This window comes from Pan troglodytes, chromosome 2 (assembly GCF_028858775.2).
Source record: "Pan troglodytes isolate AG18354 chromosome 2, NHGRI_mPanTro3-v2.0_pri, whole genome shotgun sequence".
NCBI classification, from domain to species: domain Eukaryota; kingdom Metazoa; phylum Chordata; class Mammalia; order Primates; family Hominidae; genus Pan; species Pan troglodytes.
In genome coordinates, this window is record NC_086015.1 from 85,865,666 (window position 1) to 85,878,732 (window position 13,067).

A 13,067-nucleotide genomic window follows, 5' to 3' on the forward strand; every position below is an offset into this window, starting at 1 on the left:
TCAAAAATTTCTTACACTTGATACCAAAAGAGAGACCAAACTAGCTTCATCAAAATTTTTAAAAAATTGCTCTGTGAAAAGCCAATGTGAAGAGGATGAAAGAACAAGCGTCAGACTAGGAGAAAAAAATTGTCAACCATGTACCCGGCAAAGAAGTTGAATCTAAAATATATAAAGAACCCTCAAAACTCCACAGTAAATAAACAATGCAATCAGGAAATGGTTAAAAGACATGAACAGATACCTCACCAAAGAGGATATGCAGGAGGCAAATAAGCACATGTTTGGTATCCAGCATCATAAACCATTTGAAAAATAATAAAACCACAATGAGATGTCACTACACACTGATTATAATAGCTAAAATAAAACATAGTGACAACACCAAATGCTGGTGAGGATGTATAGAGGCAGGTCTCTCAAACATCACTAGTCAGAATGTAAAATGTTACAGCTACTTTGGAAAACAGTTTAGCAGTTTCTTAAAAAATTAAACAGGGAATTACTATATGGTTCAGTAATTGTAGTGTTTGAGCATTTATCTCATAGTTATGAAAACTTATGTTCATAAAAAATGAGTACACACATGTATACAGTAACTTTATTCATAATAGCCATAACCTGGAAGCAACCTGGATGTTTTTCAATGGGTGAATGGTTAAACTGTGGTATACCCCTGCCTTGGAATCCTATTCAGTGCTGTTGAATGTGCTGTTGATATATGCAACAAGAATGCTGGATGTAACAACATGGGAGGTTTTCTTGGATAAATCTCGAGAAAATTTTGCTAACTGAAAATGCCAATCCAGGAAGGTCACAAACTGCATGATTCCATTTATATAATATTTTTGAAATGATGAAATTATAGGAATGGAGATCTCATTCGTGGTTGCCAGGGGTTAAGGCATTATTAGAAGCAGGCAAGATGAAAATAAGTAGGTGTTACTCTAAAGGCAACATGAGGGAATCTTGTGGCAATGAATGTGTTTTGCACCTTGAGTATATCAATGTGAGTATCTTGGTTAAAAGATTGTTCTATACCTTTGCAAGAAGCTACCACTGGGGAAAACTGATGAATGAGCATACCAGATCTCACTGTATTATTTCTTACAACCGCATGTGAATCTACAATTATCCTAATATCTCAAAAATGTTTAATTAGAAAAACTATATTTATTAAAAATACTAGGTGCTCAATAAATATTTGGTGGAATTAACAGATCAATGAATGAGTTCATTAGACACATACATTACCTTAACATAAACACTTCAAAAATGATCAAATAAAATGAAAGGAAATACAGCAAATTTGGCATAATTTAGACAGTCAAATATTTGTTCAGTAATTGATTAAACTAAGAATGATATTCAAAACTAATGATTTTGAAATAATACAACTAGGAAATGATACATAATTTGCTTTTGAACAACAAAAACATGAATAAAATCTAGCATTCTAATCTAACTCATACTGTATGGGTAGACAACATCGCAGGCCATATACATTCTGAGTACAGTTGTCATCTGATTTAATAACTCTTGTGTGTTTTATTGACATATAGGGAGAATGGGAGCCACTTATTAAATTGTTTTTAAATGCACCAGTTACAAAAGTAGAGGAAAATCACTATGTCTAAGGGTTTTATTGTAATACTATTTTAACTTTAGTTTTATTAACTAAGGGGGGACCCAGTTTGGTGATACAATAAGAATTTTAAATAATTACATAAAATAGAAGATGATAACTGCTTTCAGAGAATTTACAATCTAAAACAGGATGGTCATATCCTAAATTTAGGATAAAATATTTTTCTATTTGATAACTATTATTATAGTTATCATGTATAATAAGTTAAGTATGATACATTGCCTAATGCATTACCTTCATCATGCAACGTAATAAAATGTTTATTAGGTTAAATTTCAATTTTTTAAGCTGCCATGAATACTCAAAGAGAAAATACCTCACTTTGTGCTATTACTGACTGAAAAATAATTCTAGGTTGACGTACACCTTAAAAGATTATTGAATGTGAACAAAGAATGATTAAGGCTTTTAGCAGGAGGTTAAAAAGTAAGATTTGTCACTTGTGAGGAAAAAAAGTCTACATGAAAAAACTAGAAATAGTAAGAGATGGGGCTGATAAGGAACCTTATACCAAGGTGAGAAAATTGAAAACTACAGAATTTTTTTTGAAGTAACAAATACAAGGCTACGTTCCCATGTATTAAAGGAGAATATTCCTTTGTTTGTATGTTTTCTAAGTAAAAATCTTTATAAAATACTTGCTTTTTGACCTGATAATGTTTAAGGAATTATTATAAATGTAGGAGCAGAAGTTATGTTGGTCCAAGTTTAATGTCACAGCTATGCATTGCACAAATTGCCCGGGGGGAAAGGAAAGACAGCTAAGAAATGATTATAGTAACCACTTCCTTAAGAGTAGGCGCTATAGTTTTTCTACTCAAAATTAAGCCCTTCTACAACTGTGGTCTCATAGCACCAGTTCATGTCTGAAATAAAGGGCTCATCAGAAAGCTATGATTATTTGTATAGATATCTGACTCCTTATATATATTCAGCCCATGAATGTCGACATGGCTGCAAAGAAATGTTCTATATTAAACCTAAGTCTACATAATGACTTTAGTCCTTTAGGCAAACATTAAATGAAAAAAAAAAAAAAAAACAACACCAAACTACTTGAACTGCCATTAAATTTAATAAAATTTTATTGATAAATGATGTGCAAAGTACCATGTACAGTTATTCATTCCTAGTGTCTGACAAATGGTAAGGACTTTTTAATGTTGAATAAAGGAATGGATGAATCCAATCCAAATTCGTTGAGGAAAAACCATACTATTAAGCAAGTACTGGGAATTAAGGAGTAACTTTTACATTAATGCATGATCTGTAGGCATAAATGAATGCTGTAATGAAGTCTAATGTGTATTAAATATAGAGCACTGAAGTTTCATATAATTGCATTGATAATGCAAAATTCCATTTATACAGCTAACATTATATTAATCATATTTTCCCTTTGCCTGAATACGTATGAATACTTTAAATCAGAACTTTTAATATTTTCAGAAGCACCTTATTAAAAAGCATAAGAATCGACAGACTAATGAAAGAATTTAATATTTCAGTTATAATATCTGTAACTAATGATCACAACTAAGAAATAAATTAAAGATAAATGAAGCAACACAGTATTCACAGAAATAAAAAATATTTACATGGACTCTTACCTGAATCCACTTATCTGGAATTGCCATGGCTAGTCGATAGTCAAAACCACCCCCTCCCTGGGAAATTGGAGAGCACAGAGCTGGCATTCCTGATACATCCTACAACAAAGAACGTCGGTTCATAATGATCAAACTTTTAGTAAATATTCTGACTGTAAAGCCCAGGTCAATAAATGAAAACAATAATAGGGGAATATATTTTTGGGCTGCTTTGGTAACATAAAAGTCGATAAAATTGTGATAGCATATCTCATTTCCTAGAAAGATTTTTGCTTAATGTTTTCACTCCAGGCAAACTTTGATCTCATGAAGCTATTTATTTCTTTTCTTCAGTATCTCCTAGAGAACACAAAATAGCAAAACTATTATTGCTAAAACATAGTTTCTTATTTTTGAACTACTGTAAAACATTTTTTATTAGTTTTGTTGCTTTCACCAAGCACAACAATACATGTGGCATAAATCTGTTATAGTTGTTCTTTCTGTATGTAGCCCTGATAGGGAGTGTATTTTTGTGAACACTAGCTTTTGATGAAATGGAATGTAGAGTTAGTACATTAACAGTGAAACAGTACAATAGCTTTTACTAGAGTAGGTTACACTTAGAAGGGGTTTTTGAGATTAGGTAGGGATTATCTTCATTTAGCAGATATAGAAACAGAGGTTTATTGAGGTGAAGGGATCTCTCAAGATAGAGAATTTTTTTTTTTTTGACACAGAGTTTCACCCTTGTTGCCCAGGCTGGTTTACAGTGGCATGATATCAGCTCACTGCAACCTCTGCCTCCCAGGTTCAAGCAATTCTCCTGCCTCAGCCTCCCAAATAGCTGGGATTACAGATGTCCACCACCATTCTCAGCTAATATTTTTTATATTTTTGATAGAGATGGGGTTTCATCATGTTGGCCAGGCTGTTCTCGAACTCCTGACCGTTCGAGACGGGAGTCCGAACTCCCATCTCGGCCTCCCAAAGTGCTGCGACAACAGGCACGAGCCAACATACCCAGTCGAGAGAGAGGATTCTTAATGGTAGAGCCGGATTCAGATATCAAGCTTTTTGACAGGGGGTCCTTTCTACTCTAGACAATTAGTATCCAATAATTAATCAAATAAATAACAGTAATTTAAAAATGGGTTTCAAAGATTGGTACAGGGACCCAGATGTAACAAAAGATATTATTAAGACAACTTTAGGAAAATATGTGCTAAGTATTATCAATTCTAATTCCACAATATCTTTCAAATAAGTTACTTTCCTTTGCTCCATTACCACAACCACAATCTTATTTAATCTTCATTACTGCTTGCCTAGACCATATCCAAATGGCATTCCCCATCTCTACCTACTCTTTATACTAACTGCTGCCAAATTCATATCTTATGAGACAGTCCGCTCCTATTACTGCCCTTCAATGGATTTCAATAGCCAACAATAGAAAATTCAAATTCCTTAGCTTAAGATTCGATTCAACAATTACACATTAAGCATTTACTATATGATTTACTATCCAATTAGCTACTCCCCTACTCCCTGTTATAGTGTAAGATCCATGAGGGCAAGAGTTTATAGTTGTTGTTCACCGATATACCCCAAGAATCTAGACTAGTTTAGTAATACTTGGCACAAGCAGGTTATTCAGTAAGTATCTGTTGAGTGAATGAGTGAGGTGCTCTGAGGGATTAAAAGATAAGACATAATATCTGACTTTCAAAGATTAATAAACTAGGACCTAAATACACACAAACATAATTATGAAATGACCATGTGATGTAGTTGTGATCATTAACTAAAGTGCACAGAAAGTGAAATGGAAAGACTTCTTTCCACCATTATTTCCTACTATTTCATTTTAATTACTAAGTACTTCGGCCACTTTGAAATATTCCCTCTTGCATGTACTTGTTACGAGCTTTTCTACATCTGTCAATGCCCAAAGTCTTCCTTAGATTATGACCCTTACTTCCTATAAAAGACTATCACATACCATAGGCTCTCTGAGACTCAGGTCAAATGCTTCTTCTTTTTTTTTTTTCTTATGGAAGGAAGGTATAAGTAAATATATTATATGGTAGAATACATCCATAAGAAAATAAAATGTTTGCCAGTAATCTTATTTCTGCATAGTTCTTCATGGTTTATAAAGTAGAAAAAAGATCAGTAGAAAAGAAGCCATTTCAATCATTCTATTTATCAAAATATAAGTCATATTTCCACAGACAGGATTGGATAAATATGCATTAAATATCAGGCACCATATTAGGAACTAGAATTACAGACACAATGCCTTCTGAAAAGAGTTTTGAAAGACCAAACTGTCAAGAATGACTGGTGATGGACTGGTATTAAAGATCAAGATGAATTTTCTCAAGAAAATATTAAGGCATGTTCTGTATCCAGTCCCAATGTTGTTTTAGGAAATAGAATCTGCTAAGAAAAACATATGGTAATCATGAAACCCAGTCATCCCATAGACATATTTTTTTGGATAAACATAGAATTGAATCCTTTTGAAAAGCCTGAAACCTATATTTGTCCCTTAAGTCTTCTCAAAAAAAAGTATCAAAGAACTGAAGCTCACCAAATCATGGCATGCAATGAGATGCCAGACCAGTCATTCCTCATGATTGCTTCCTTACCCCTCTCTAGTTCTGTTTTCTTACACATTGTTACATTTATTTCTTATTATATAAACCTCTAATTTTAGTTGGTAAGAGAGATGGATTTGAGACTGATCAAAGCCTTCTTCTACGGCAATAATCATTGTCTCCGTGATTGGCTTTCTGTGCAGCAAGCAGCAGGACCTAGACTAAACCCCTGGTGATTTGGTAACAATCATATAGTCTTGACTCCTAAATCTGACTTCTAGAAAGCTGCCTCATTAATGCATATGAGTTGTTTCAGCCCTCCTTTTGAAGGTGGAAAGTTTGTGACTGTTCTTTTAAAATTTTTAAGAAAAAAAAAGGTAAATCATAAAGGTCATCAAAATAAACATACTCTAAATATAAAACAATTGATGCCTATTCATATGGCATATGAAAATGATTCTGTGTTTGGGATGAAATTAAAATAGTTCTAATTTTTTACTATCTAAAGAGCACTTATAACCATTCCAGAGGGAAAGATACATCAATCAAAAATGTTTTAATTAATATAGCAAATATAATAATGTAAAATGGTAGATAAACTTGAGCAAAATAAGGTTTCAATTTTTGTAATTGTCATTATAAATAAATTCATATTTCTACTAAAGGAATTTAAATAAAATTACATTGCTTATTCGTTCAAATACATTCCTTTTCTTAAAAAAAAAAAGTTCATGGGGATCAATTCTACATTTGGAAGAGACTCCCACTAGACAGAAAAGTGACGTATTGAAATTGAAGTAGTTTTCAATTTAAGTGGAATAAATTGAAGGCACATCTTTTTTTTTAAAAAAAAATCTAAAACCAAGTAATATAAAGTAGGCTAAAGTCTCAAAGTTTCATTGGTAGAAACACTGATAATCAGACCAGAGCTCCCTAGATGATGAAACTATTTTACTTGAAATGAATGGAAAGATCAATGTAACAATTTTAACTTTCATGTATTAAATCATTGCTTCTTTTTCTTCAGTACCCACTTTTGATTTGTGCTGTCATTAATTGTTTGTAGCAATTTGTCATTTGTAATATCTCTGCTTTGGATTGCCATAAATATCATTGACAAAATAATTAATTTTTTGATGTTTGACATATAAAATTCAAATATACATAAGGCAAAAGTTTAAAATATACTCTGATTGATGTTAAAGATATTCAGCACAAAAAAGATTAGCACAAGTATTAGTAAGGTGCTATGATCAAACGTAGGTAGGTCATGACTGTGAAATAATACTGGGTGTCTAAATTGTATGGTAGGTTGTTTGTTTTTCAATTGTACATAAGAACGAATTTCAGGAATTTAGGGCTACTGCTTTATTCCCAGAAAATACTTAAAAAGTAAAATGCCTGAAGGGAATAAAACTATTCTCCTCTATCCAAGCGGTGAAATCGTACCATTTATAAAATTGGAGATTTCTGATTTTGAGAAATGGTGGATATAAAAACAGTCTATACAAAAAATAAATACTACAGGAAGGAGACTATTCCATTTCATGCCAATAAGCTAAACACCAACAATGTAAAAACACACCTTAATTCTAACTCTTTTTAACAGTAGTCTTACTATTTTTATATGTCAACCACTATACTTTGTATAGAACAGTTTTAACATGCTAAATTCAATTTTAATAATAATTCCTAGTTAGAGAACTTAGAAAACCAGAGGGATTTTAGCACTAAATCTAAATTAGCATAAGCATTTAACAAACTTCTTAATTTATCACATTTATCACCAAGAGGGGAATTGTCAATTATGCATATATGGAATTATATCATTACAGTGCAGCTTTGGGACAGTTAATCATGAACCTTCAAGAATCATGAATAACTAGTGAACATTTGGCAATCTGAGAGCAATAACATAAACAAGAAAGGTAATCACATCAGAACAAGAAAGGCTTCAGAGAAGCTTGCAGGCAGCGATCCATCCTATCTTTAATGATTGAGCCAAAAAAGAAAAATAAATAAATAAATGGACAGACACACATTAATATTCAATTCTTTTCTCTGCTGAAGGTCTCATAGCGAAGGGCCTGTCCACTGATTAGGACATTTAACTCTCCAACCACTGGCATTTTCTTTTTTAACAATAGAATGGTGACAAGTAATTAGTATACATTATCTTCTAATAGGGAAACAGTGAATTCTAAATAATGTGCCACCCATACAAGATAGCTGCACTATACTCAGGGTAGAATTTCATTTACGCAATTATTGACAACATGAGATTGATTAATCAAATACTGTATGCTGACAAAATACTCTCTATTAAAGGGGGTCAAAAGGTAAGACTTCACTATGGCTTTACCTCAGCTATTGTTATAGAATCGGGACACAGCGTGTGAACCAAATGATTTGCCAACATGAGGTAAGTCAAGGCATCTTCATCTACTTGTAGTCCGAAATATTCACTGTAATCACCTGAGAAACCTTGACCTTAGAAAAAGAAAATCAATACGGATATATTATGTTAACAAGCAAGTCTTAACTCTGCACAAATACATTCACCAATTAGTTTGTTTATATGAATTTTGTTATTGTAGCAGTTTAATAACATAAGCACCAGCAAATATACTGACTTAGAAAAGTACTACATGTCAACATTCAGAGTTCAGACAATTCTGCAAATCAATTTTGTTTGACAAATGCACACGCATGAGAAAAACAAAGCACTTTAAAGATTTAATTTAATTTTAGCTAAATTATATGGCAAAAAAGTGAAATCATACTAAAGGGAATTCTAAATATCAAATAATTGTCAATACATTTTCTGTCACATTAAGATGTTAATGTTAGTTTGTATTAGATCCCTCTGAGGTAAGGAAAAGAAAATAGGAAAACCATCATAAAACTGAGACATAATATTTATATATTATTTCAAACACGCACTTCAATTTATGCAATATGGAGTTCCCTACGATAAAGAGATTATATATTCTCAAACTTCCTCCTACCTCCTCTTCTCTCACATCCTAACTTTGGTTGGTTATAGTATAGTTCACTTACTTGGGTTATACCATTTACTTTCTATTCTTTCAGTAATTTACTCTTATTGTTATAATAAAATCAAATTTGTGCTCAATATCAGCCTTTTACCGTTTCTCTACATCTAAGTTCTATTGATTTTTTTTTTCTCAGTTTGCCGGATTCTATCACTGAGGGATATTTTCAAGTATAATTATGGAAGTCTTATACTTCAAGTTCTTTCATGTTTATATTTCAGCAGCAATATAACTACCAAGTTTCTCATTTTTGATGCTGTCGTTCTTTAATTTTAAAATATTTAATTGACAAATAAAAATTGCATATATTCAAGGTTTCCAAGGTACTGATTTGATATTGGCATACATTGTGTACTGATTACTATACTCAAATTGACACATCTGTCACCACCCATAGTTACCACGTGTATGTGTGTGTGCGCGCGCGTGCGTGTGTGTTAAGGATACTTAAAGTTGGCTCTCATCAAATACCAAGTAATATTATTAACTATAGTTACATTAGATTCCGCCTAGCTTATGCACCTTAAAACGAAAGTGTGCCCTTTGACCAACATCTCTCCATTTCCTCCACTCCTCAGCCCCTGGCAACCATCATTCAACTAGCAAATGTTTGAGTCACACTTTGTAAGAATTTGGCAGACATTGCTTCTGTAAATAGAATACTATGAGTCCAACCATTTTTTTTTCATGCATGCAAGTAAATTGCAGGTAAATTCATGACCTCCTGATAAATTTCCCTTTATTACTGAGTTTATAAATCAAATACTGTGTCTTGATATTAACTGCCTTATCTCAACTTTTCTGGTATTCTATTTGATCTTCTGCTGTGTGGTTTCAGGGATTTTGTTTGTTGCTTTCTCTGTCATTCCAAGGAAGAAAAAAATGTTAAACAATTCAGAATGTTTTTCTTTAACCATTTCTTGGATTCTGTATCTATAAAAAGCACATCCCATATCCATAAACTTTGGTTCATTTATCTAATACCACAAATTCTTGGAAGATATTCCTCTCTCGGTGAGGTAGTTTCTGCAGGAGCACGTAGGTGTTTAAATCTAGGAAAAGATTTTTCTTAACTTTTGCCTTTGCATACCGTAAGTCAGCTTCCCCGAAACTGGAAAATGGATATCAATAAAATCTGTTGTGTTTTACAGATTCAACTTCTTTCCCAGGAACATTTCAAGTGGGCAGCATCATGAGTAAGATCAAGCAGTAGCACACTTTGAATGTTTAGCTTCTTTCCTTGGCAGTCACTTTTCAAGATTTACAGTCACATTTTTCACCCCCTTTGTTGTTGTTTTTTTTCTGTTTATTGCTAGTGAACCTTTGGCCATTAAAAAATAATAATAATTGGCCGGGTGTGGTGGTTCACTCCTGCAATCCCAGCACTTTGGGAGGCCAAGGCGGGCAGATCACCCGAGGTCAGGAGTTTGAGACCAACCTAGCCAACAGGGTGAAACCCCGTCTGTATTAAAAAAATACAAAAATTAGCCGGGTGTGATGACGGGCACCTGTAATCCCAGCTACTCGGGAGGCTGAGGCAGAAGAATTGCTTGAACCCAAGAGATGGAGTTTGCAGTGATCTGAGTTCACACCACTGTGCTCCAGCCTGGGCAACAGAACAAGACTCTGTCTCAAGAACAATAATAATAATAATAATAATAATAATAATAATAATTGTTCCCATGTCATCTATTGAGGGATTAGTATTCTGTGATTCTACTTCTTTGTACAACTTTTAAGGTGAGAGTCTGATAAATATTTTTAATTTCAAATTAATTTATAATTTAATTTTAACCAGGTAAATCTGCAATTAAATACATATTTTATTCAATGTGTAATATGTAAAAACCTATGCATTCACAACTGTTCTCATCTATTATTTTTTATTTTCATTGGAAGTGCTGTAGTGTTCACATCCTGAGAGTGTTACACTAAATGGTTTCCTCAAAAAAATTTTAAGCTACACACGAATTATAGCATATTCAGCAGATATATTTCAAAGGAAATGATTACCTTTTGTTTACTTATAAAATGTACTTATAATCTACCTTTTGCCAAAATGGGATAATAAATTACTACAGTGAAAGCATATGTAATGGAACTAATAAAAATCAAGACACCAGTAATGGCTATTGCAGCTTCTGCAATTAACCCCAAACCTGATTATATCAGGTTACCTACCCACTCCATGGTGATGATAAAGCATGGACGTAACACCATCAAAACGAAATCCATCAAAGCGATATTCTTCCAACCACCATCTTATGTTTGACAGAAGGAATCTTAAAACTTCCCAGCTAAAATATAAGAGAAATATGTATTTAAGCAAAATGTGAAGAGCATTTTCCTTAACTGTTATAAATGTTTGCTATTAACTAAAATTATAGGGCTCTATCTCAAGAATCATAATGTTCAAGAAACATAACATATATAAAAGTCACAAAACTAACAAGAATCTCAGTTGGTTGATGAAACTCATTCTAAAAGGAAAATTATTAATTTTTATAGTCCACAAAGTCACTTAATATCTAAGAAAATTTAGGGAAAACATTTTTTAACATGAACTCCAAAACCAGAGACCCTGCCTTATTCAATGCTGTGTTCTCGGCAACCGGAAAAGTGATTACTACATAGTAGTGCTCGAAAAAAGCAAAGGAATAAAATCTATTACCAGTCCCTGAATTTTTAAAAAGGCTTTTCATGTAATATAACCATAATTATGTGATTTTTCTCCTTTCAGAAAATGCATTTTCATTATCAGTAGAAAAAGTACTTTCAATGACTTTTTGTTTAAAATATTTCCTCATGCTACAATTTCAAATAGATATGATTCAGAATAAAAAGTAAAAGATAAAAACAGAAAATCAACCACATGGTAAGCAATATTACATTGACTAGACTGTTGTTTCCTGAAGGTAAAAAAAGAAAACCTAATTACCAAAAACCACATGTGTAATAAAGTACAAAGTTTTAGGAGTTTAAGAGTCCTACATCCATAAAAAGAGAGGGAAAACAAAGAAACTGTGTAACTCAATTAAAAACACCACACGAAACAAGTCTGTTTTGGACAATTGAAATAAAGGCATCATCAATTAGTATTTTCTTTAGTCATATAGTTATGGTTGAGTTCTCTATCTTATTATAACTGTGGTTTTAAGACTTTAATACCTCATTTAGTTTAATGACAAAGCTCCGTAATAGTGTACACAAATCTTTACCCCAGTGGAAATTTATGTATTTTTAAAACCTTCCATATATTAAAGAATAATCTGACATAAATGAAGATTAAGTCATCAAAATTAACTTCAGAATTGTAAATCCAAACTTTGGGGAAAGATGAGTGTTGTTAGTAATTAACTGTTTTAAATAAGTTACTTTGAGTTTTGAAAATTTACTAAGTTAAAAAAAAAAGAAAAGAAAAGAAATCCAAGCAATCTAATAGATATAAAAGGGAGACAGGAGGTTCAAGATTTTAAGGTCAAGCAACCTTGAAGGTAGTATTTGCTTATGATTCTATAATTCCATGTTCATACGGTTTAAGGGGGAAATCCTGTTTAACAGAAGAAATGAATAGAAACAAGGAGATATAATAGAACTGTATAAAATCAAAATCACTCTATTTTGCATAGGAATTTTCATTACCATATTGTTTATAGTTTTCTTATAATTAATAAATTTTATTTTTCAGAGTTTTAGATTCACAGCAAAATTGAAAGGAAGATACAGAGAGTTCCCTGTCCCCAAGCATATGTCGATATTTTGTAACAAGTTTGCTATATGAGAATTTCAGAAAGAAGACTTGAATAAAATTGCATACAAATAATCCTTTGAAAATAATTTTTTGAAAAGAATATACTCTTCTAAGTAAAGGGAAAGATAAGTGAATTATATTGCAATTCAGTGAAACACAGAAGAGGGAAAGGATGTGAACCTGATCACTGAATAGAAAGAATTGCCCAGTGTCACAGCAGGTTTCACTAAAGTCAAAGGTAATGCAAGTCCTGTTGATTCCTTTTACTACAATATTTAATCTATTCTACTCTTGACCAAAACAGGAAATAAACTGTGTTTAAAATCTTAAAATAAAAAGACACATTTGGGAATAACTATGTTAGTAGACAGATTCTTAGCATGTATGAACAACAAAAAAATTCCTGTGATAATCAGA

The 13,067-nt window shown here is 32.3% G+C and overlaps 1 protein-coding gene across 1 annotated transcript in view; it reads right to left on the reverse strand.

Moving 5' to 3' along the window:
- The window catches only part of GBE1 (1,4-alpha-glucan branching enzyme 1), a 275,660-nt gene that overhangs the window by 95,574 nt on the left and 167,019 nt on the right, over nt 1-13,067 (reverse strand). The window contains exons 8-10 of the mRNA XM_054680807.2: nt 11,081-11,196; nt 8,206-8,333; nt 3,259-3,357 (exon numbers count right to left, since the gene is read on the reverse strand). Of these exons, the coding sequence (XP_054536782.1) occupies nt 3,259-3,357; nt 8,206-8,333; nt 11,081-11,196 (343 nt within the window). The remainder of the gene's footprint in view (nt 1-3,258; nt 3,358-8,205; nt 8,334-11,080; nt 11,197-13,067) is intronic.